Source organism: Girardinichthys multiradiatus, chromosome 5 (genome assembly GCF_021462225.1).
Source record: "Girardinichthys multiradiatus isolate DD_20200921_A chromosome 5, DD_fGirMul_XY1, whole genome shotgun sequence".
In the NCBI taxonomy this organism is placed as follows: domain Eukaryota; kingdom Metazoa; phylum Chordata; class Actinopteri; order Cyprinodontiformes; family Goodeidae; genus Girardinichthys; species Girardinichthys multiradiatus.
Genome location: NC_061798.1, coordinates 11,731,544 through 11,757,489, shown reverse-complemented (window position 1 = coordinate 11,757,489; position 25,946 = coordinate 11,731,544). Strand labels below are relative to the sequence as shown.

Below are 25,946 nucleotides of genomic sequence, written 5' to 3'. Positions count from 1 at the left end.
CCGGTGTCCACCACCGGGTTCTGGGATTGCCACCGCGACAGGCACCGCAGACCTTACGGCCGCAGCTACGGGCAGCAGCATCGACAATAGATGCGGAGAACATGGTCCACTCGGACTGTATGTCTCTAACATCCCCCGGGATCTGGTCAAAGCTCTCCCGGAGGTGGGAGTTGAATACATCCCTGGCCGAGGGCTCCGCCAGGGGTTCCCAGTAGACCCTCACTATGCGCTTGGGCCTGCCAAGTCTGTCCGGCTTTCTCCTCCTCCAGCGGATCCAACTCACCGCCAGGTGGTGATCAGTGGACAGCTCAGCCCCTCTCTTCACCCGAGTGTCCAAAACATGCGGCCAAAGGTCTGATGATACGACAACAAAGTCGATCATTGACCTCCTGCCTAGGGTGTCCTGGTGCCAAGTGCACTGATGGACACCCTTATGTTTGAACATGGTGTTCATTATGGACAATCCGTGACTAGCACAGAAGTCCAATAACAAAACACCACTCGGATTCAAATCGGGGAGGCCATTCCTCCCGATCACGCCTCTCCAGGTGTCACTTTCGTTTCCCACGTGGGCGTTGAAGTCCCCCAGCAGAATAATGGAGTCCCCGGGAGGGGCACTATCCAGCACCCCCGACAGGGACACCAAGAAGGCCGGGTACTCTGCACTACCACTCGGCCCATAGGCTGAAATGATAGTCAGAGACCTCTCCCCAACCCGAAGGCGCAGGGATACGACCCTGTCATCCACTGGGGTAAACCCCAACACGAGACGGCTGAGCTGGGGGGCAACAAGCAAACCCACACCAGCCCGCCACCTGTCCCCGTGGGCCACTCCAGAGTAGAAGAGAGTCCAACCCCTCTCAAGGAGATGGGTTCCAGAGCCCACGCTGTGCGTGGAGGCGAGCCCGACTATTTCTAGTTGATATCTCTCGACCTCCCGCACTAGCTCAGGCTCCTTCCCCCCCAGCGAGGTGACATTGCATATCCCTAGAGCTAGCCTAAGCATCCAGGGATCGGGCCGCTGAGGTCTCCACCTTCGTCCGCCACCCAATCCTCTTTGCACCGGTCCCTCACAGTTCCCCCTGCAGGTGGTGGGCCCACTGGGGGATGGCCTCGCGTCTCTCGTTCGGGCTCGGCCTGGCCGGGTCCCACGAGGAGCAACTCGGCCACCAGGCGCTCTCCAGCTAGTCCCGACCCCAGGCCTGGCTCCAGGTTGGGACCCCGGCTCCGCCGTACCGGGCGACGTCACGTGCCTCGACATTTTCGTCCTTGTGAGGGATTCTTGAACCGCTCTTTGTCTGACCCGTCACCTAGAGCCTGTTTGCCATGGGAGACCCTACCAGGGGCATGTAGGCCCCAGACAACATAGCCTCTAGGATCATTTGAACACACAAACCCCTCCACCACTTTAAGGTGGCGGTTCAAGGAGGTTATCAAACCGTTGGTCATATTTCAAGTGGGTAAGGCCCTTCAGTTTGAAGCTTTATTTCCCATACAATCAGTCTGATAATTGCAGTTTATACAGACTTGCACCACATATGGAGATCTCACTGTAAAACATCTTCGCTAGGTTACTGCTCAGAATGTTAGACAACTGTGCACTACTTTGTGTTTGTATGCTACATAAAATCTCAATAAAATTCATTAAAGTTTATGGTTCCAAATAGACAAAATGTTTAAATTTTCCAGGGTATATAAATATAGTTGCAAGAGACTGAAAGAACATTCCTCAATCAAGCCTGGTGTCTTCTGGTCTTCTCTGAAGGCATCCATTAAATAAGTGAATCATCTTCTTAGACAGAGAATGACAGTTATTACATCCCTTGCCTCTGGGCTGGCCAGCATTTCTCACTGTTTTGGAATATTTCTGTTTACCCCATCAGCACCAAGCCAGAAAGTTGTTCAAAACCTGAAGGCTTTTTTTTTTTTTTTTTTTTGCTCTTTCTGTTTCTGTCACCCTGAAGAAATTGGTTTTATATATTGAAAAGTCATCAGTTGTTCAGGTTTGCTGAGGTGTGGTCTGTGAAACCTTGTGTTTCTAATGATGTACACTATGGCTGGATGATATTAGGAAATCAAGCGATTTGTTAAAATGTTGGTGAATGTTGTGATGAAAAACACATTTAAACAATGTTAATATTTTTCTTATTTGCATGCATTGCAACTTTAGACTTCAGAGACTTTAGTGAGTAGTCTGTCTAGCTACTGGAAACAAAGTAAATTCATTATTTTCAACTAAACAACATGGTTTTTATAGAAAGTGTTGCAATGAAACAAATTAGTTACAGTTTTCTAAATTACTTTACCAGAACATCTTAATACCCCCCACCCCCCATTTTGGAAAACAATAGTAAATGTGATTTTTTTTAACACATTACCATTAAAACTGACCTACACAATGAAACATGTCCTGTCCAGAGCATGCATGTGCTTCTGGTATTCTAGCATTGCTAAAATCTGAAGCTAATCAGGATTTTCTATGCCAGCCTCACCAACGAGTTGTAAATCTCAAAGAAATACTTTATATGTTAGCCATGACTGTTCTCAGTAACAGAATGGACTGTGTTAATCTCAATATTCTACTGCTAAACCGTTACTTTTCATTCACACACATAATTAAACACATATCGTCAGACAGCTATTGTTATTGTAAGCATGGGTCAAGTAAAGCCATCATATTAGGGGATTAAGTGGCAGATAGCACACATCAAGTGAAGCCTTTCTTCATCCATCTTGGATGAAACAAACTGTCATAGTTAGCTTCACAGAGGAGTGTAGCTATATGACAGCCAGTGATCCCTCAGTGAAGACTGTCTGGACTGATGAAGTCCTGCTCTGAGCCCTACAATGGCTGCTTTATCCTGTCTGAGAGCTGGGAAAGGGACAGACACATTCACTTCCTCTTTTCCTCTCTCTCACTCTTCTCCTAATTTGTTAACTGTAGAGTTTTACTCTGCATGAGCAGACCAATGCCTCAGTTTACATGGTTTGATGTTAGTCGTAGAGAAAGTTTATTTTCTGAGAGACATGGGGGGGCTCAAATCAGATCACACTTCAGAAGAGTTATGCAAGCTGCCAGGGCCAACAGTTGGCCAAAACGTGCATGCAGCTGGAACTGGAGTTGGTAATGTTCTGGATTATTTGGACCACAGCAAACCTGTCATTGGTGTTACATCAAACAGAGATAAAGGGAAGGAACCTAGAGAATGATAATATCTTCTGCTGAATAAGCTCTTGTTCTTATACTGGTCCCGAAGCTGCTATGAGTGGAACATTCCCATCATTTCCTTTCCTTTTCTGCAGCTTGCCTGTTCCCTTTCCAGTGCTTCCAGTTTATATCAGCCTCAAAGGTCAGCAAGCTTTTAAAAAATAACGATCATTCATGTTATGATTTTGCAGTGTTATGCTGCAGATTTGACATACTTGAAGTATGTTTTAGTAAACAGCTTTAGTAAACTGCCCATGCAGAGAAGCAAACCATTTGCAGTACAGTACAGATGTTTTAGTTTCAGCTTCTCTTTAAATGTAATATTAGCTTTTTTTTAAACAACTATATATATCTATCTATCTATCTATAGATAGATAGATGGATAGATAGATAGATAGAAATATATGTCTCTATACATATAGTTATTTTTGTTTAACTGAACTGGGTCCAGTGTTGAACCTATGCCAAAAACAATAGGCACATTTGGGAAGCATCTGAGGGCTGCTACGTTTACAATTCCTGTGTTTTCCATTAAGTCAACTTAATACATTAAAACCACTGAGTTTTAAAAACTATTACATTTTGTAATTTTCTATCTATACCTTCTGTACCATAAATTAAATGCAATATTTCAATATAACAATTCTAGTTGAAAAGGGATGTGTAAATCATTGCCTTCTTAAAGAAAGCCAGATGATTTCCTAGCTTCGTGTGGTGAAATGGTTTCTATTTTCTTGATCTAGGAAAAAAACTCTAGTCTCTTCTCAGTAATAAGAACAGAATACAGCTCACTGTTTCTTCCCTAACGCTTGCTCTGCTTAGCCAAGTTTAATGAGTGATCGTGACCAAGTCTGCTTTTGAGTAAAAGTCCCTGGATGTTGATACTCATGTTCACTAGGATATAAAAAATTAAGCAAAAAGCAGGGTAGTTTGTTGTATGTAAAATGTTCTATTTTATGAAAATTCTATCTTGCAGGCGAAAAGCTCAACATGTGCTAACAATTGCCATTTTCAGCTGATTTGATCAATTCTGTTTCCAGCTCTTTTTGTAGACATTTTGAGGTATTTTAATGTTGCCATGTGGTGTTTATAAACCCATATAACTCCAGATTGCAGCATGTTTCTCAAGACTCAGAGGTCTTAAACGCAATTATAAAAGCATTGTAAAGATAATTCACAAGCACTGGCTGTTGTTTAAATAATTCTTGATATTGAGACATCTGCTTGAAGTGATACTAAAATAAATCATGTTTTTTGTTTAGATAAATTGACTCCATTCACCCTGATCCAGAAACTCAGAATACAGCAGAGGGCGGATCTCACATTTGCTCAGGGAGATGTTTTAAGTTGTGTAATGACTTAAAAAGTGCCGGCTCTCTGGCTGTGGAAACCCAGATTAGCTCAAAACCAGTTTAGAAGCAGCACTCAAACCAGTCCCTGTTTAGCACTTGACTTGCTTTGGTGGGAAACCACTAAAAAGTTCTAGTGTTTGGTGTTATGATTATGTTAAGCTGCACGTTTGACATACTTGAAGTCTATGCAGAAACGCAAACCATTTCTTGTTTTAAACTGTACAGATGTTTCAGTTTCAGCTTTTCTTTAATCTTCATACACTGCTCAAAAAAATAAAGGCAACACTCAAATAACACATCCTATATCTGAATGAATGAAATATTCTCATTGAATACTTTGTTCTGTACAAAGTTGAATGTGCTGACAACAAAAATCATCAATGAAAATCAAATGTATTAACCAATGGAGGCCTGGATTTGGAGTCACACACAAAATTAAAGTGGAAAAACACACTAGAGGCTGATCCAACTTCGATGTAATGTCTTTAAAACAAGTCAAAATGAGGCTCAGTATTGTGTGTGGCCTCCATGTGCCTGTATGACCTCCCTACAACGCCTGGGCATGCTCCTGATGAGACGGCGGATAGTCTCTTGAGGGATCTCCTCCCATACCTGGACTAAAGCATCCGCCAACTCCTGGACAGTCCGTGGTGCATCGTGACGTTGGTGAATGGAGCGAGACATGATGTCCCAGATGTGCTCAATCGGATTCAGGTCTGGGGAATGGGCGGGCCAGTCCATAGCTTCAATGTCTTCATCTTGCAGGAACTGCTGACACACCCCAGCCACATGAGGTGTAGCATTGTCCTGCATTAGGAGGAACCCAGGGCTAAGCGCACCAGCATATGGTCTCACAAAGGGTCTGAGGATCTCATCTCAGTACCTAATGGCAGTCAGGCTACCTCTGGCGAGCACATGGAGGGCCATGCGGCCCTTCAAAGAAATGCCACCCCACACCATTACTGACCCACTGCCTAACCGGTCATGCTGAAGGATGTTGCAGGCAGCAGATCGCTCTCCACGGTGTTTCCAGACTCTGTCACGTCTGTCACATGTGCTCAGTGTGAACCTGCTTTCATCTGTGAAGAGCACAGGGCACCAGTGGGGCATTTTCCAATCCTGGTGTTTTCTGGCATATGCCAAGCGTCCTGCATGGTGTTGGGCTGTGAGCACAACCCCCATTTGTGGACATCGGGCCCTCATACCATCCTCATGGAGTCGGTTTCTAACCGTTTGTGCAGACACATGCACATTTGTGGCCTGCTGGAGGTCATCTTGCAGGGGTGTAGCAGTGCTCCTCCTGTTCCTCCTTGCACTAAGGCGGAGGTAGCGGTCCTGCTGCTGGGTGGTTGCCCTCCTACGGCCTCCTCCACATCTCCTGGTGTACTGGCCTGTCTCCTGGTAGCGCCTCCAGGTTCTGGACACTACGCTGACAGACACAGCAAACCTTCTTGCCACAGCTCGCATTGATGTGCCATCCTGGATGAGCTGCACTACCTGAGCCACTTGTGTGGGTTGTAGAGTCCGTCTCATGCTACCACGAGTGTGAAAGCACCACCAACATTCAAAAGTGACCAAAACATCAGCCAGAAAGCATAGGTACTGAGAAGTGGTCTGTGGTCCCCACCTGCAGAACCACTCCTTTATTGAGTGTGTCTTGCTAATCACCAAAGATTTCCCCCTGTTGTCTATTCCATTTGAACAACATCATGTGAAACTGATTGTCAATCAGTGTTGCTTCCTAAGTGGACAGTTTGATTTCACAGAAGTTTGATTTACTTGGAGTTATATTGTGTTGTTTAAGTGTTCCGTTTACTTTTTTTGAGCAGTGTATTAGCTATTTTAATTCCTTTAGGTTTTGGGCTTGTCAAGAAAAGAAAGAAAAAACTGCTTAAATGTATAACTTTCCTGACTCTGGTGCTTGATCACAGTTTGTTTACAACTCAAAACACCAAGAAGACAACAGCTGCCCAGTGATGAAAACTATTTTGAGTTAGACCTCAGATATTTTAGACCATGTGCATTATTGAACCCAAATGTTTCCTTTGAATTGAATGTATTTCCCATAAGATCCATGTGACCCAATTTTGTAAAATGCTAACTAATGGAGCGTTTAAGTCTGTTTTGATAGAAGCAGAGACAGATCATTTCAGAGCTGTAGCATTTTTAGAGGAAGTGGGAATGAACTAAGGGAAGCATCGTCTCATCACAGTAATTCAAAGCCATTATGTGTGACCCCTGTTGGTTTCTCATATCACAGTAATGATGAGTGGATGCTGAGCGGTGCTGGTTCCCTGTGCATGCCACTTCTGATCCAGTGGAGATTTCTATCCCAGTAACAACATGTGGGCTTCTGCAAAGCCTATGGTTTCATACCCATTTGTCAGTGGGTGGCCACTGGAGAGAGATTATACAGAACCTATTTAAAGTCTTTACATATTTTAGAAAGAAAATATATTTCTGTGCTACAGCTTCTCTGCGTGGAGTATAACACTTATGAGGCAGACACTGATGGATCTGTTAATAAAATGTATCATATATGCAAGACTGGAAAACATCTAAAATCAGGATAAATGTCTTCCAATATTAATGCAAAAACTAAAATGTTTTCTTTGCAAAAGCCTAAAGAATAACTATTTTTCAACCACTGCTGTGGAAAGCACTTAGTGCTTGAGTAAAATCTTGCCCGGATCTTTGGATTACAAATCTGTTTGCCCTTCGTCAGGCACACTACCATGATTCCAACCCTTTCTGGTCTCCACTGAACTGCCAGTGCAACAATAAGATGTTCTGTCACTGCTGTTTGGACGGACCTCAGGCGCAGATCAAGAAATATGCCCCAGTTATTTTCTATCAAACAACTCACACGGGTTGCATCTGGTCAGCAGCTTCTTCTTATGAAGAAATCTACAGTAGATACACTACACTGCCAAAATTATTCACTAACCAATCTAAATCTAATTCAGATATTTTGACCCCTTCCATGTTCACAGGTGTATAAAAACCAGCACCTAGACATGCAGACTGCTTCTGCAGCCATTAGTAAAAGAATGGGTCACTCTCAAGAGCTTGAAGGATAGTTCCTTTATAGGATGCCTTCTGTGAAATAAACTTCCTTGAAATTAAATACCAAATCAAGTGGAACCAATTGGGGATGACAGCAACTCAGCCACAAAGATGTAAGCCATTTAAAATCATAGACCGGGGTCAGCAGATGCTGAGAGATGAAGAAGAGGGAGAAACATGTTTTCCTGTCTGCACAACAAACAAAAAGAAAGATTGCTAAGTTGAAACCTCCACCTGTTGACTTACTCTGCCTGGGGATGGCCCATTGTGGTACCAATATGACAACAGTGCAACAGGCAATGTCCAGATAGACATGGATTGGGAATTTTGGAGTGGAAGAACTTGACTGAACTGCAAAAAGTCCTGACCTTAACCCAGGAGGACAGATTTGGGATGGATTAGAACAGATATTACTGTTCTAATAGTACTCGTTCATTATGATTCTACTCCCAAGAAATGTCCGTTAGAAAAACACTCGTCTTCATCAATAAAACGTGTGCATACTACTGACTGCAGCTGTATCCTTACTATTCAGATGTTTTTAGTACCGAGAAATCTCAGCAGGTAAATAATAAATGTTTATTAAGAAAAGTGGGTTAGGAACTGTTATTTCTCAAAATGTTTTGTAATGAATAAAAATATAAATGGATAAATATTCCCTGATATGTCTTTAGCAATATAAAGCAGACTAGTTATAACCTAAACAATTTACTAAAGTAGAATGATTGACTTAACTAGTTTGAATATAATGGTCTTAAAAATGTATTAGATTTTGAGAGGTAAGTGGATTTTTAATATTTTATGAAATGCAAGTTTATATAGCTTCAAATCTACCCAAATAAAATGTACAATTGTCACACCAGGTTTATTTGGTTAAATTCAAACAGTTCTTTAAACGCAATAAAACTGACTAAACGTATTTAAAAACTGTATATAATGACGAGAGACAAAGCAACCAAACTAAAAAAAACTGAAGAGTAGTGGGAGAATATCTCCCAGTCCCCATGTGTTCCCAGTTGCTGTTCTTTAATTGGCTCCTACTTGATGACTCCTAATTAATCGCCTCGTGTTCAGGTGACGCGCGAGTGTGCACGTTGGGAAAGAGCGTCTTCAAACCGGCGATGACTTGCGAGCTAAAAAGACAAATGCGTTCGTTTTTAATCGTCCTTTTTGTTCTTTTATATTCTTTTCAGTTTTGTTGTTCGGTTAGTTTAGCAAGAAGGGAAGATGATTCAACCACCCAGCGAGGAGAGTCAGCCTTGGCCGGGGAGGAGAAGCCTGAACATGGTCAGCAGGCACAGCCGCAGCCGTATGCGGTTGAACAGGTAACATGGACCGCTAGTCGGGATTTATCCCACCTGTCAGGACTCCTGAAGCCCCAGCCAGACTTTAAACCCCCTGCTAACCCACTCCCACTTGTGAGGGCTCCAAAACCCGATCAAACTAGCTACAGCTTCGCCCTGAACAGCTCCACCTGGACCACTGGTGATATCAAGGAGGAAAGAAGACCTTCTGCTCCAGAGGATGGTTATCAAGAAGATTTTACAGGTCAGGTCAAATGAATTTGCAAAGCACATCTTAAAACAACTACAACTGTCCAAAATGCTTCACATAATAAATGCAACTGTGCGGAAACTGGTGTAAAGTAAGACGTAATTTAACGAGTTAAACCCAGAAGAAAGTTATGCAATCCCATAACATAAATAAAAACATATAAAATTAACATTTCTGAAATTAATATCAAACAAGTTTGATTGTGATGGAAAATGATTTCCAATAATAAGTTTTTATTTACACTGTCCAAAATGATTTACACCCTTCTCATTAATGAATTGGACAATGTTTTGACACCATGGCTATCAAACCCTTAATGTAAGTGTTGAGCAGCTATCAGTCTCCACTTATATTTTCAACATCTTTGGGGATGAGCTTCAAATGTTTCAGGTTGGAATGCCTCCTGCCCAACACCCTAATCTCTGACATGGATCTGAATAATGGGGCTTTGCTGTATTCATTTTCTTGTTTTATAGATGTTTAACAAACTAGTTCAAGAAAGCTTGTTTTTGTTTTCTTCTTCATACATTGTAGCTAAAAAAAAAAAAAAAAAACTCATTCCAAATGGTTTATTTGTTTGAGTCCAGACTGGATTTTTCTTTCCATACCAGTTCTAACTTTATTTATTTTTTTACACAACCAGTACACCCTAGGTGCTCCAACTGTTCAACAAGTGCCTGAATTGCATTTTGCAGGCCAATATACCCAATACATTCTACGGGGTTGCATATGGTGAGGTCTGGGCTTTGAGTTTTCTGAATTGCATTCTGGGTAATGTATGCGTTTTCAAGGAGTAAAAAAAACAAGTTTCAACTTAAATTTTTTTTTTAATTTGCACTTTATTAATGCAAGAATTTAAGAAATTGAGACCTATTTCAGCATAAATCTGAAGAATAATTTTTTCCCATTTCCTTTAGGTTTTTCTGAAATTCAGGGGAAGGTTTTGGGGTTACTGTCTGACTCCAGACCACATTTTACTGAATGGGAGGCCATGAAACCTCTGGTGGAGTGTGCTGATGATGTCATGACCTTAACTGCTTCCAGTCGAGGCTTCACACACCTGCAAGTCGACAGACGTAAGGCTCAGTGCATGCTACATACATCTTAATAACTCGATTGTTTGGATGGTAAATGATGATGGTAAATGGATGGTGGCAGGGATGATTTCTTGTTCTGCCTGATAGCTGAACTGTCTTTGCTTTTGACTTTATAAAGCACCAATGTTCAACTTTCTTTGAGCATAATTATTCAAAATAGGTACTTTGTGATGGCTCAGAAGGACTGCTGTGGTTTCCTCTGTGTGTGTGACAGAGGGTCCTAAATTTAACTCATTTTTTCCTGTAGTATAACTGAATCCACACTATTCTTCCATCTCCAGAGAGTGCCTCCCCCATCTCCATTTTCCAGTTGCCTTCCTACTGTGGCTACTCAGTGAAGGTCTCATGGGCTTACCTGGAGATGACGGTGCCATATGATGGCTGCTACATCATTCAGGAGGTATCAGGATAAAAAGTGGGCTGTTATTTCTAGTTATAGTATGCCTGGGCTAATCAGCGTCTTATTTATCCTATCTCAGAATGACAGTTACGTGCTGCCCATGCTGTGGTTGGGGAGCCCGCTGAAGCTGTCCTGCCCGATGACGGTATCCACAGCTATTCCCAAGTACTCCCTGTCTGCTCCCTTGGTCTTCTGCTCTGCCTATGGCATGGCAGTGCAGATCCCAGGGCAGGAGCACAATGTACCTATCCTTGGTGTCATAGGTATGTAGGCTACAGTGACCGATTCACATGTTAGAAGTTACGGTTTAATGACTGATAAAATACTGATTGTATCCTGTGAAACTACATATAAAGTTCAGTTCTTAAACGTTTAAAAATAAGGGATCTTGGTGCAATCAAAGGAACTAATGTATTTCTTATAGTTGGATAAGTGATTTTAGCCATAAAGCCACGTGTGACTCCATAGGTTCGCCACCATTGTATGTATATGCTACATCTGCACAGAATTTCCACAGCAGACTGACCAGTGGGACAAAAAAACATGTTTTTCAGCCATTTTATTTATGAATGTAGTTGGTACAGTGGTGTGAAAATCCAGTCCAGAAAAGCCCTCTTACAGATTTCTTTTCTTTTGGCATATCTAATTATTATGTTTCCAAGTTGAAGTTTTTAAATGATCACATTTATTAATGGACAGACTTATTTAAACCAACCTGGTACCATGTAAAAATAAAATGTAGTTGGCCCGTAAACCTAAACTGTTGCTAAACTGCTTGGGCCACCAATGGGAGCAACAACTGCCATGAAGCATATGTGAGTTATCTGGCATCACTTCCATCAATTTGGGGGAATTGTGACCCACCCTTCTTTCCAGAATTGCTTTAATTCAGCCACACTGGAGGGTTTTTGAGCATAAAGGTTGTTTAAGGCCAAGCCACAACATCTCAGTTGGATTTAAGTCCAGACTTTGACTAAGCCACAAAAAGATTTATGGACTTTCTTGTGTCCTTTGTCCATTGTCCTGCTGGATTGCCCTAGTGCACTTCAGGTTAGGGTCATAAAGTAATAGCCAGATATTCTCTTTCATGATTTTCTGGTTGAGAGCAGCATTAATGGTTCCATCAATTATAGAACCATTGGACTATCACGCTACAACAACCCTCTTTGTCTTCTCCTTTTTTTTTCTTTTAAATGCTGTTTTATGCAGATAGATTCACACCTTTTGAAAAAGTTCTACTTTTGTCTCTTTAGTAAACATAATATTTTACTCTTGTGGAACATCAAGGTGTTTTCTGGTGAATGTGAGAGAGGCCTTGGTTGGCAGTGGTTTTTAACTTGGAATTCTCCTATGGTTGCCATTTTTGCCCAGTCTCTTATTTTTGGATCGTGAACTCTGACCTTAGCTGAGACAAGGTCTGGAGGATGTTAGATATGTTTCTGGGTTTTTTTGTGGTCTCTTGGATAGTTCCCATTGCTCTTTATTGGAGTCCCAAAGTCTTAGAAATTGCTTTAGTTACTCTTTTGATAGAGGTCAACAGTTTTGCTCCTCTGTGTTTAATTTCTTGAGATCTTTTAGCCTACCTCATGTTGTCTGTCAGGTTCTGTTCAAGTAATTTTTGATTATATCAGTCTGGCAGTGATCAGGCTTTGGTGTAGCTAGTGAAATTTCTCTCAGCTTTTCAAAAAATGTTAATCAAAGTTGGTTCATAATTTAGGGGGAGTTATTATTTATGGCTAAGAAGACTTTTCTGAGTCATCTGATTTTGATAAACACACATGGATTACTTGGGGGAGTTTAGTATCTAGTCACCAAACATTAAATGGAGTATTTCTGGATATCAGGTCCCGCATAACTGTTTAACAATTATAGGAGTGGCTGGTTTGTTTCAACATGCAAATCAAAAACCCCTAAATAGGAGCTAAATGCCTAAAGCTCATAATTTTTACTTCTTGACTGTGTTGGTAACAGAAATATGTTTTAATCTGTTTGACAGTGGATGGAGCAAAGGATCCTTTTGTATCTGAAAGGTGTGCGTTCCAGGTTGACTCTGAGGCCCAATACCTGACCTATCTTATCTCCCACACTGCTCCTTGTATCACAACTGATGTAAGTTCTCTCATTTAACTGAAAGCTGTGCCAGGATGCTCATCAGTAATTAACTTTTTATTTTGATTTTCTTCTGCAGGATAATCTGCAACTTCAGCTCATATTAGATGATGTACATTATGTTCTCTCCTGTCCAGTCATTCCTCAGTTTCCCCATGCCCCCTTCCTGCCTGATTATCCTCATCTGTCTCCTGGTGACACTTTGCCTCCATACTTCCTAGATCCTGTCAGCCCTACTTCCCCTCCCTCTCAGCAAGCCTCAGTTAAAGAGCAGACTATAGAAAATCCACACTATCAACACTACCTTGCTTCTGGGTTCCAGTACCAACAACTACCACAAATCTTCCCTCCTGCCTTACAGACCCGTCATCCACCTAAGCCCACGATTGGCCGCTTCCCTGCGTCTGTGCAGCAGTACCACCAGTACCCCTCTGGATCTGAAAAGTTATCCTATTCTTCTGACAGTCATCTACAATACTTTCCTGATCTCATTCACTCGAAGGATCATTCTGAACATCAGGTTTTTGAATTACCTGACCACCTGTCTCAGTATCCATATACTGTCTTCTATCCCTATGTGCCATTCTATTACCAGACATTGATCCCGGCAGCTGAAGAACACCCCAAACCTTCAGCAGGTCCATATTATCCTGAGTACTATCATCAGAAACCGTATTATCCTGTATCCACAGTGACCCAAGCTCCAACACCAACACGTCGTCCTTCCTTTCCACCAAAACACCAAACCAGTTTATTTTATCCACCGATGTCTTACTACCATCAACAAGCACTTTCTTACTCTGCTTCACATCCTGCTTCTGCTCCACCAGTTGGCACCCCTGATAGTCCTAGGTATCCTTGCAGCCAGTCTAATATCCAAACTCCATTTCACTTTCAGCTGCCTCCACATCTGCCACCAGTCAAACAGGAGCCTGAGAAACCAGTAGCCAGTCATCACATGTTCTACCAAGCACACTACCCAAAACTCCATCCCCTTTTCCCCCAATATCCGAAGATTCCTTCTTCCACCACAGCCCCAGACTGGATCACTCCTCAGACATCCCATATCCAGTGTCTGAATGAGAACATGACCGCTTTCCTGCCTTTTGCTGACCCAGAATCCATCCAGGTCAGAGGTCAGTATTTGTGTAAACATAACACTCTTTTTCAGAGGAGAGTGTGGCTCCCTATTGCCCCTTTTCCACCAGCATGATTTAGCCCGGCTCTGCTCCACTCAGCTCGCTTTGTGAGGGTTTCCAGTACTGTTTTTTTCCATACCGGTATCTAGTTTTTTGCTCCCTGCTCTTGAGCAGGTATGACCAGGGCTGAGTAGGGACCACATGTGACGTGAACAGACTGTTTAGCCACGGGACCAGGAGAAATGAGAGGAGAATTATGATCAAATGCTTTTCTAGTTTAAACCATCATGTGTTTTTGTTTGTTTGTTTGTTTGTTTTATATAAAAGGGTATTTCTACTCATTTATACAATGAGAATCTGAGCAGCCCTGATCTGTATTAATAGGTTATGACTAAACAGTCAACATGGCTTGTTTCAAAATAAATTAGGCTCGTTAAGAAGGTAGTTGGTGAAAAGGTTTTCTTCTGACAGTTTTATAAGTTGTATGGATCTTGGTGTGAATGTGCCATAAAAGATTTCACCACCAGTTCAGAGTATGCTTCCATATATCTTTCTAAGAGTGCCTGCATAGCTACTATGTCACACTTTATATCTGCTAAACTCTGTCTGTATGTAACTCGGTGTTTATAGAGTGTTTCTTTTTTGTGTGTGATTTAAGTTCCCTTTCTGATGTTTGCCTCTTATAATGCCGAGTCACCCAACTAAATGTCCTTATGTGGAAAATGCTTTTCCACGAGTGTGTCAGAAGCTGAAAGGTTTGGCTGCTGCTGCAGTCCACACTTCACAGTTGACACCAATGTTTTCTTTTTTTTTTGGGTCCTGCCAAGCTCTGTTATCAGGTCGGCAGTTCTGGGGTTTCTTGGTTTGATAGACACTAGATGTTCAGATGTTTTTTTTTCTGAAAAAAACAAATCAATAAATTATGGGTACTAGATTTATTTTTTTTTTTTTTACAGGATACTACCTTTCTGACATTTGCTTCCGAAATGTCAATTTCAATTACACAATCTGTTAAATTTTCTAAGGCTGCTTAGTGCTTAGAGCTTTTTTTTTTTTTTTTTATCTCAAAAGATAGCATGGGATCTTCTTTTTTCTGTTTTTGCTCAGAGGCATAAAACCTGTATAGAATCACTGGTATGATGAAAATGAGGTTTAAAGCTTATTTAAAGTTTGTTTTTTTTCCTAAACAGCAAAGATCTAACCTGCACCGCTCCTTTCCTTTAGACCCATTACAATCATGGCAGTCACTCTCCAGCGTGTCTCCATTCTGCAGCTACATGTTACAGAGGACTGCAGGCCACGGCGTAATCCTCCACTCTCCTCTGCCGGCCTGTCACAGTCATTTACAGGTCAGACTCCTCCTTTTTTGCCGCCAGTGTAGACACTGATTTATTATATTTTCTGTGTTGAACTTCATCAAACTCTAGTAATCTGTATTTGTGATTCGCTACCAGATCTGTACAGCTCTTTAAGGTCTGTTTTTTATGTTTAAATATAGCTGTATTTGTGTGTATATGTAGACCACAGAGCAGCAGTTTAGTTTTATTATTGTTGAAGATAAATCTATAATGGATGAAAGGCATTTGTGCAGGGTATTTTCCTTTGTTTTTTGCATCTTAGCTGTTAGGAACACAATGTTTTTGTAAGTGGAGGTAAATTCACTCGTAATTTTTTGTCTGACCATTAATTATTGATTTTGTCCCTCACTGTTTAGACTCCCACAACCATTTCTCTACCTATAAGTTATTGGGACTTCTCCACTTGGCAGAATAGGACTCTGGATCTGCAGTGTCCATATCAGAGCACCCCTGATACTCCACCAACAACTTCTCCGTGGACTTTCCCCACCCCTCCAAGCGCAACTAAGGGCAAGCCGGGTCCATCTGTTGTCACAAGGACTGACGTCTTCTGCTCCTTCCAGCAGATGAAGGTCGTGCTTCCCCCTGGACCCATTTCTGAAATAGTTCTTAAAGGTGTGTGCCTGCTCGTATGTGCACCAGGTGCATATGGTAGTCATCAGTTCTGCATGAGTTCAGAGGCTCTGCTGTGCGGTGAATGGGAGTAGGGGTAAAGCTGGGGTTTTTATTGTCACTCGGGATCTCCGTCTCCCAGTGCAAAGCTGTATTTGTTCTCTTTAAGGTCTACAGTAAAATATCTTATTGTATGTTTCCACATATATGTTTAAGACATCAATGGGAACCATATGAACCTCCCTGAAACCCCTAAAGAATGTGGATATTATGCAAGTGAGGCCAAGGATGGCACAATCCATTTGTTTCTCCAGTTACATTCACACTGTCATATGAGTGTGCAGGCAAGTATTGATTCAGATTTCACACTGAGCACATGACATTTTGAACAAGTGACTATTTTATGTGCGTATTAACTCTTTGTATGACTGTTTTCTTTTGTAAAAGGGTCAAATGTACATTATCAACATCCTCTACACAACACGCAGTGGAAGAAAGGAGGCAAAGGTTTCCTGTCCACTTGTGATTCCGAGGTTTGAGCATGGTAGATGATTTTACCTCTCTAAAAGGCTGTTCAGTTTGTCCAGGCCTGTCTGTTATTTCAACTGTGCTCCTGACATTTGTCGTGCTGCCCCTCAGAGTGCAACCTTCACAGCGAATACCGCCTCCCCTGCGGATCCAGCTCTATATCCCAGACACAGTGCCTCGCCATGGGCTGCTGCTTCAACAAGCACCCCCCTGCCTGCTACTACCCAATGGATGGTGAGCTGCACTCTGTATCCCTACTGGCATTTTCACGCCACTTAGCTAAGTGCAGTTGAGCTGTTTTAGAGTACGCAAAAGTACTGTAGCTGCTGGATGTGTGAAGAAGCATATTCAGGGCCGGCACAGCATGATTCAAGCCGCCGGTGACACAGAATGTGAAAAGGCTGGAAGAATCTTGGGTCTCATTATCAATTGCCTCCTGAGATTTCTGACCTTTTGTTCATGCAACCTTTTGGTAAGTGTGCATGTGTGTCTGTCTGGGTGTCTTTGTTCATCCCTCCAGAGTGCACTATTGACCGCCACATGATCTTCTCTGTGCCGGCCTCCCTCATGGACCCCCCTCTTTCTACTGCACTGCTGGTTGCTGCCAACAACTCCACCTGCAAACCTCAGAAGGTGACCCCTGAGTATGCATTGTTCAAAATCCCAATGGACGGCTGTGGGACGCGCAGAGTGGTAAGATTTATAAATCATCTCAAAATGCCGAAGAAAGAGTTGGAAATAAACGGCATTATGTTAAGATTCTCGGGTCTGTTTAAAGCAAAAACATTATCAAACAGTTTGGAGAATATCTTTTATTCATTATAAAAGGTAAAACCAGGTATTTACACAAACTATAAAAAGGTGCACAACCATATTTTTTTTTACTCACTGTTGGACATTAAATCAAACTCCACCTTCTGTTTTAGGAAGGAAGAGTGAAGTAAAATTAAGAGAAATGTTTGCGTTTGTTCATTAACTGTGAGAGAAGCTGACATGCATCATGATTGTTATGGCTTTAAAGCATTTAAGAATGCATAAATGTCCTGGCTTTGTGAGCTTCTCATTATTTTACATTTGAGTTAACCGGAGGGGCATCCGTGGGTGTGTTTTAGGGCAACACACTGATCCATTATTTCAAGTCACTCTGATATGGGTCTTCCAAACGTACAATGACCCTAAAAACAGCACCTAATTAGCTTCAAAGTGGCATAAGTACAACCAACAATAATGTTTTGAGGTGTTCATCACAATGCCCTGATCTCAGGCCTACTAACCTGACCAAGGCCCCGTCCACATGAAGCTAGGTTTAGGAGTATCTGCCAAGCTTCTTGGTTGGATAGGGTGTTCCTGTTCACACGAAGTGGCGGTGAAACCTGCTCAGAGTGGGAAAGTTTGAAGCATCTTTAGGGTCAAACTTTTCTGTTCAGATACCATCTCCGAATCCTCAATTACAGCAGTTCTGTCAGGAGGAATGGGCAAAAATTACCATGTTATTTACATACTGTACAGGTCCTTCTCAAAATATTAGCATATTGTGATAAAGTTAATTATTTTCCATAATGTCATGATGAAAATTTAACATTCATATATTTTAGATTCATTGCACACTAACTGAAATATTTCAGGTCTTTTATTGTCTTAATACAGGATGATTTTGGCATACAGCTCATGAAAACCCAAAATTCCTATCTCACAAAATTAGCATATCATTAAAAGGGTCTCTAAACGAGCTATGAACCTAATCATCTGAATCAACGAGTTAACTCTAAACACCTGCAAAAGATTCCTGAGGCCTTTAAAACTCCCAGCCTGGTTCATCACTCAAAACCCCAATCATGGGTAAGACTGCCGACCTGACTGCTGTCCAGAAGGCCACTATTGACACCCTCAAGCAAGAGGGTAAGACACAGAAAGACATTTCTGAACGAATAGGCTGTTCCCAGAGTGCTGTATCGAGGCACCTCAGTGGGAAGTCTGTGGGAAGGAAAAAGTGTGTCAGAAAACGCTGCACAACGAGAAGAGGTGACCGGACCCTGAGGAAGATTGTGGAGAAGGGCCGATTCCAGACCTTGGGGATTCCTGACCAAGTATTGAGTGCATAACTGTACATGATTATTTGAAGGTTGACGTTTTTTGTATTAAAAACACTTTTCTTTTATTGGTCGGATAAAATATGCTAATTTTGTGAGATAGGAATTTTGGGTTTTCATGAGCTGTATGCCACAATCATCCGTATTAAGACAATAAAAGACCTGAAATATTTCAGTTAGTGTGCAATGAATCTATAATATATGAATGTTAAATTTTCATCATGACATTATGGAAAATAATGAACTTTATCACAATATGCTAATATTTTGAGAAGGACCAGTATATGTAAACATCTGACCTGATACATTTTATTCATGGTTTTAAAAATGCACTTGGTCAAAGTCTTCTCTGTTCCTAATAATACATTTGTGATAATAAAATGTTTGAGATTATAGAATAATGGCAGGAAAAAAGCTTTTATGTTGCAAATTAAACATGGACATTAAATGTACCTCACATAAAAATATTGGTCAACAATATTTGATTGCAGAGGTTTTAGCAACAACATGCTCCTCACCTTTCGGCTCTCAGATTTCCGCTTGTTTTCTATAACTGTAGATTCCAACTCCCTCCAAATGTTTTTACTGGTTTTAAAACAGGATTCATTGCAGATATGTTTCAATCATTATTTCTACATTCTCTTTAGTTCTGTTGCCTGCTTGCATGATTTCACTAAAGGATCTAATTGGAAAACTATTAGAAATGTATCAATGTTATTGCTGCCATTTCATATTGCTCTCCCACAGCAGTGGGATGTCAGCTCTGCTTCCAGCATAACTAATTGTCACGCTCTAGAAGGCCAGACAGTGTTTTGAAAGCTGTTACTCAGTTCATCAAGAGAAATCAGAATCAGCATGTCGGTCTCTGTGAAAACAACCTAAAATTCTCATCTGTGTAAAACTACAGTGTTGGTCTAAAGATGACCTTAATTACAATAATAATAAGTGCTGACATTGTCGTATAAAGGTTTCATAGAAAGACCCTGAAGTTAAGCCTCTGTCACTGAAAACTTTTCTCATGTTTTACAGCAGTATCTGCAGAACATAATCAGCTTGTTTGACAAGAAATCCATCATCTCAAACAGTATCATGGTTTTCCATAAGGGTAGCAGTGCATGAACACCTCATTACAAGGTTGGATGACTATTTTAGAGTTTTGCATTAAAATCTGCCATAAACACTGGTGTACAGAGGGTCAGATGTAGAGCTACTGCTGGCTGTGATTGGGCCCTGTTAATGATGACTCTGAGAATCAAGGTGTTGACAATCACTGGAGACACATTGATTGTCATGGTCGGGCATGGTTTGCATACTATTTTAAACAATAAACCAGCTGAGGCATTTCACTGGACGCCTCATTATTTAGGTGATTAAGATGAAAAATACTGTACTTAAATAATGAATGAAGTTGGAGACACTGCAGAACACGATGAATCTCAGGTTCTGTATAAGCCAATAGGTGATGGTAGTTTCAATCAGTCAACCTTTATTTATAGAGTGCTTTATACACCCAAGTGGCCAAATTGCTTTACAGGTCCAATAATCAAAAAAACTCCATAAAAATAACCAAGACAAAAACACCAACAGTACCACAAATAACCAAGAAGAAAAAAACAGTTCAATACAATAAAAATGATAAGAAAAAATAAGACTTAAAAAAACAGCCTGATATTATAGTTGATTCAGTAGTTAGTTATGTAATGCACTCTGAGCAAAGCATTTCCTGGTGGGATGAGGTCAGAGGCAGCCTGTTAGTGATTTAAGAGGAGAACTCCTCCCACTCCACTTGGTCTTCACTTCTACCCGTGTTGTCCCCCAGCTGACTGCTAAGGAGTGCACTCCTTAGCAGTCAGCTGGGGTTTTTCAGTGACTCCCATGATGATCGTTTTCTCCCTTATTAAGAGTGGTGTCCTCTGGTATGACGCTGACCTCGTCCATAGTTGGTAAGGCCTAAACATAAAAATGATTTGCTGGTGTCTGTCTGTTTTCCACATATCAGTCCAGTTGTAAAGACCTGTGGAAACTTTCTGGACTGATTTTTCCACCAGTGAAATATCTGTTTAGCGAGAGGATATTTTAGCTGTCACCTTAGCAGTCAGTCACAGCAAATGGCTGGTCACACTAAGCTATTTTCTTCATGTTAAATGGAGTCTTCTGTCTTATACGTGGGAAGTGATTACTGCAAAGTCCGGCATTCGTCACAATCTGCTGGTTTTCCTAAGATAGAAAACCTTTTACCAATTGGAAAAATTAAACTGAATGTAACTGCAATGTTTCATAACTAAGATGAATCAAATGTACATAAATGAATTTAAATCAATCTAAATGATTGGGTTGCACTAACTGTATATTTCTTTATATAAATTTGATTGTTTTGTAAAAAAAAAAAACTTGGTTAGTTTGCAATGTGCCTGGGGATAACATTTGTACTGAATCTGTGTTTATATTAATAAATTGAATTTAACTGAATATTTTCCAGACCTTCAGGTTCATTTTTTAATGAAAGGTTCTGGCCATGGACACATTTACCCCATTAGCTAAGAGTTTAACATATGGAAGCTGAATTTCATTTTAATTTTAAATCTTTAATTTCTTTATTGTATCTGTAAAATATACATTGGCTGTTTAAACACCTTTGCAGCACAGGATATTATATGAATTGCCTATATTCTACTTTTGTCTTTATAGGTGGTGGGGAAGACTGTGGTCTATCTGGTGGAGATTACAAACGTAGTGCAAACTGTCAGCCTCAACTATGGCACCATTACAAGAGATTCACCTGTCAGGTCAGCCAACATTATTATATTCAGAGGAAACCCTGCTAAACAACACTATCTGAACAACCAGAGATGATCTGTTGCTTTGATAAGTGATGTGGACACCTCCAGTAGGGGCCTGACATGCACATAATGTGTAGTTTCAGGTTTTACTCCCCTGTTTTACTGTTTGTGGACTGGAGTTGTCATTTATTTACAGGTGCATTTTAATACATTTGAATGTGATTCTAAAATGAACTTATTTCAGTTATTCAATTCAAGGAGAAGAACTCGTATAGGTTTATTAGACAGTGATATATTCAGGCATATATTTCTGTTTTGATGATTTTGATTTGCAGCTAATGAAAATGTGAAATTTTGTTTCTTAGAATATTAAATATTACATAAGAACGACTAAAAGGATGTTTGATACAGAAATGGGATGTTATACCCTAAACAATCATCAAACCTGCTGGCTTGACAGTTTACCAGCAGACTGCCATTTATACCTTCCACAAGGAAGGTAAGCAACAAAAAAAACCAATGCTGTTCAGTGTTGTATGCAAGCATATTATTGGATAATTTAGTGGAAGGAAAAAAAGTGCACAAGTAGCAGGGATAATGGCACCCTTGAGGGGATTGTAAAGCAAAGCCCATTCAAGAGTTTCCGGGAGATTCGCAAGGCAATTTCTGACTGAGTTGTTTAAGACAGTCTTTTAAGGTGGTGTTAATAAATTTTACTTGAAGGTTGTTTTTAACTCGCATTCTCAGTGCGGATAATGCTGAGAGATCAGCTGATCAACATTCTTAAACAATGCTTGCTGTTTTGATGGTGGTTTTATTAGGACATCTGCTTGCAGGGATTCTGGGACAAATATTTCTGTGGTTAAAGCTGCTGTAGGTAACTTTTGTAAAAATGTATTTTTTACAAATTAAAACAATCAGAGCCAGGAGAAATGTGTTAGCTGTGTCAATCACACTCATGTACGCACTGCTCACACCCCTTCCCTGAAACAGCGCGCACAAGCTAAAGATTGCCAGTGTTCTGCAGCTGTGCTGATAGTGGAAAAACAACCTAACATTACAGGAAAACTGCCAATTTCTCAAATGGCACCTGCTCAGAAAACAAAGACGGGTAAACAGAAGAAGACTGATGAAAAAGCTGCACGTTCACGGCAGGCTCCGTTGTGGTGAAGGAGCTGTGGAGGGAGGGCTGTAGCACAGCAGAAAGCAAGGGGGAGAGATATGTAAGGTGTGCTAGTTTAAATTTTCAGGCGAAGTCCACGGTTTTCTCAAAACTCCCTACTGCAGCTTTAAGTTGTTTCCCTGCAATATGAGACTTTACAAAAACACAAAATAAGAGAGAGGATCAAACATCAACTGAATGAGAGGGTTCTAATGACTTGGTGACTTGGCTCACTTGGAGATTAGACCTGGCGCTAGCACCTAGGCCTGGTTAACAACTAAATCCTCTTCGTTGGAAAAGCCCTATATGATGATTTTGGAAGCCAAGCCATCTGCTGTGGTTTGTCAACATTTTCCAGCACATTGGCAGCTGCCCACACTGTAAAAACTACCACCAGCTCAGCATATTCACAGGCTGATCCCCTCCATGCCATGCTGCATTGATGCAGTGATTCATGCAATGTTGATTGAATATACCGTACACGTCATGTACATGCTTCTCAGTAAGCTGACATTTTTGTATCAAAAATCCTTTATTTTACATAATCTTCTAGTATAACGATACTTTGGGTTATAATAATAAAAGAAACAGGGAAAAAATGCTTTATTTATGTAACTGTTTAATAAATCGTCATGAGTTTCACATTTTGAATTAAAATCTTGAAGTAAATGACCTTTTCAGTGATTCTAATTTGAGATGCATTTGTAAAAATGTTAACCAAAAGTTATTACAAAGATGAGTCTTATTTGAACATAAAAATTAAATATACGGTTGATATAAAATATACGCATCTGTTCTGTGAGATACCCGTTTTCTAAATGAACACATTTAGAAACATTCAGGGCTCTCTTTACTGCTTTAAGCATGCATCAGTTTTCTGTGTGTTTAACTTTGCAAGCAAAACAAATTTGAACTTGTTAGAAACGCTGTAGAACCGATGCTCTGTTGAAACATTTCCAGTGAATGCTTGGGGAGCAATAAAGCCACTAGTTAGCCTTAGCAGCTGTTTCTGAGCTCTCGGAGCTGGTACTTCAGGCTTGCTGTCTCACTGCAAGTTGTCTTTTAATTTTCTTCACCAAGGTGACAGTAACTCTGTGTGATGGACTAGTAATTTTTTTTTTTTTTTTTGGTACTTTCAACCAAAAGTTACAAAGCAATACATTAGACTTAAATGGGGTTTGTTCCATCTTCAGGTTGCTGGTGGAGTGCAGGTACATGCCAGGAACAGTTCTGAGTGTGAGCTACGTCGTTAAAACTCCCACCTTTGGTCCTGATGTTCATACTCAGGGAGTGTTTGGAGTCCAGCTGAGGATTGCCAAAGGTAAAGGATCTTCCTTCCAAAACCAAGAGGTTCTGTTAATGTTCAAGGTCGGAGGTGTAACAAAACCTTATGGCACGAGATCTCGTTACATTAAAAAAAAGGACACTATTTTTCGTCAAAGGGGAGTCTGTCCTGCATTGCATCTAGTTGCTTTCGATTTGACTTTATCCAACGAAAGAACTGTAAGCTACTAATAAGACATTGATATGAAGGTGAGTGTTTGAGACTTATTATAGAAGTAGTGCTAGGATTGCATATTTTTCTTGATTCGACCCAATTATTTTCTGATTAGTTGCTCTAAAGAACGGTGTTTGTGAAACCTTTGCTTCATTTATAAAATTAAAACTTGATTCTTAGTTTTCAAACAATTATTGCTAAAATGTCTTTTTGTGAACCCAATGGTGTTTATCTTCTAAAGCAGAAAAGATCATTAAACCTCTGTAAAAGATAATATCCTTTTTGTGTCCTGAAGAAAGTAGAGCCTTGCTGGTTGAGAAGGGAGATGAATAAATGAAATTAGTTGAACTGATAATGTTATCTTCCTGTGCTACCATCTAATATTAGATGCCCAGTACAGCAGTTATTACCCACAGTATCACCAACCTCTGCACATGTTGCTGGGGAAACCTCTCCACCTTGAAGTGCGCCTACTCAACTCCCCAGATCCCAGTTTGGTGCTGCTGGTGCACTTCTGTGTGGCCTACCCCCGCTCTGGAAAGGCTGCGTGGGTGTTGCTTTACAACGGGTATGTAAGAACATCTCCACTTCTTCTTAAAAAAATCCAGTCTCAACTAAAGAGGCTGTTTTTAATATAATTACAATGCTCATGCCATTACTTAACATTCTCCAGATGCCCCAACCCTTTGGACCCAGCCCCACCGAAGACCGTTCTGTCAGACCCTACTCCGCCTTCTCCTCAGAGTCAGACACGGCGCTTCACCATTCGCACCTTTCAGTTCCTCCCGGATGGAGAGTTCCAGGACATGGAGGAAGAGGTAAGGCTCAGCAGAGACACTGTAAATATGAGCTGACATTCTGGGAATACGTTTTAGGAACAAAGCTGTTGTGGTTGAGTCAGTTAAAAGATTGTTCTCGCCTGTGACTGATCACCTTAATTTTATAAAACAGTTTATTCCTGATCTTCATTTGCTTCCCTTTCAGATCTACTTCATGTGTTCAACTGAGATCTGCTCTCCTCAAGATGGTCCTTGTGTTGAGGGATGCTTTGGTCACTGAGTGAGAAACCGAATTTCATCAATTCACAGCATCCTTCTGAGCTCCAGCAGAAGGTATAAAACACAGAGCCTTATTACAAACCATCTGAAGAGAGCCTGAGAGTTTGTGGTAGCTACACTTTGATTTAAATCAATATGTTTTCTGTTAGTTACAACAAGGCTGATGCCTTTAAAAGTGGTTAAAAATGAGGCTCAGGTAAATGTACAAACACCTAAAACTGAAGGATTTCATCTTCATGCTGTCTTATCTTCTTTATCCTCAGATGTGATGCATTTAACCATCCAATAAAGGCTCTTAAACAACTGTGAAGGCTCTGCTGTGTTACCTTTAAACCTGCAGCTATTTGGTTTTATTGAAGTGTGGGAGAGCAATAGACATTATAGTCAGTAAGAAAATCAAGAGAAACCCCAGCAAGAAAATGTCAACTTTTAGCTAATCAGAACTGTCATTAAAAAAATAGATGCTAGCTCTTAGAGCTGAACAGTTTTGGTAAAACATCAAATGGGTTGCTTGCATCTTACTTATTCTCCTGATTAGGAATTTTGGTTTTGCTACAACTGTCATTCTGTTTGTTTTCAAACTAATTCAAAGGTGAAAATCTCCAGTCGAGAGGAAATCAGGTACTGAATATTTGTGCCTAAGATGGATCACACAACAAGACAAAGTAGCTGATCCCCAAGTCACTCTCCCCATTTTTTAAATTTTATTTATAAACTACTAAGTTGAAACTTATGTCTGCAAAGGAGAGATCTCAGTATTATATAACGAAGTACCACCTTTTGCCTAATGATTGGTGAAATACATTTTTTATTCACCTGTACAGCACTTTGTTTGCCTTTTGGTTTGTAAAGCACTTTATAAATAAATAAAATAACAAATGTTACTTTACGCAAATCCTTGTAAGTGCAGCTGTAATAAATACGTATGTCCCCCC

General features: G+C 40.7%; 1 protein-coding gene across 2 annotated transcripts; it reads left to right on the top strand.

Annotated features, from left to right (window-relative positions):
* Positions 1 to 8,681: 8,681 nt before the first annotated feature.
* LOC124867896 lies at positions 8,682 to 25,315 on the top strand. 2 transcript variants are annotated; one of them, XR_007038169.1, is made up of 18 exons: positions 8,682 to 9,174; positions 10,098 to 10,256; positions 10,559 to 10,677; positions 10,757 to 10,940; positions 12,674 to 12,786; positions 12,866 to 13,922; positions 15,150 to 15,274; positions 15,640 to 15,898; positions 16,112 to 16,239; positions 16,343 to 16,439; positions 16,535 to 16,657; positions 16,944 to 17,116; positions 21,202 to 21,299; positions 23,649 to 23,776; positions 24,341 to 24,521; positions 24,627 to 24,771; positions 24,938 to 25,065; positions 25,275 to 25,315. XR_007038169.1 is itself a non-coding variant. In XM_047364583.1 (17 exons), exons 1-17 carry the CDS (start codon positions 8,748 to 8,750, stop codon positions 25,010 to 25,012), a joined length of 3,591 nt encoding a protein of 1,196 aa, XP_047220539.1. In that variant the 5' UTR covers positions 8,682 to 8,747; the 3' UTR covers positions 25,013 to 25,315. The 2 variants fall into 2 exon arrangements, 1 of the variants encoding a protein (XP_047220539.1); XM_047364583.1 differs by having other exon boundaries at positions 24,938 to 25,315.
* The last annotated feature ends 631 nt before the right edge of the window (positions 25,316 to 25,946 follow it).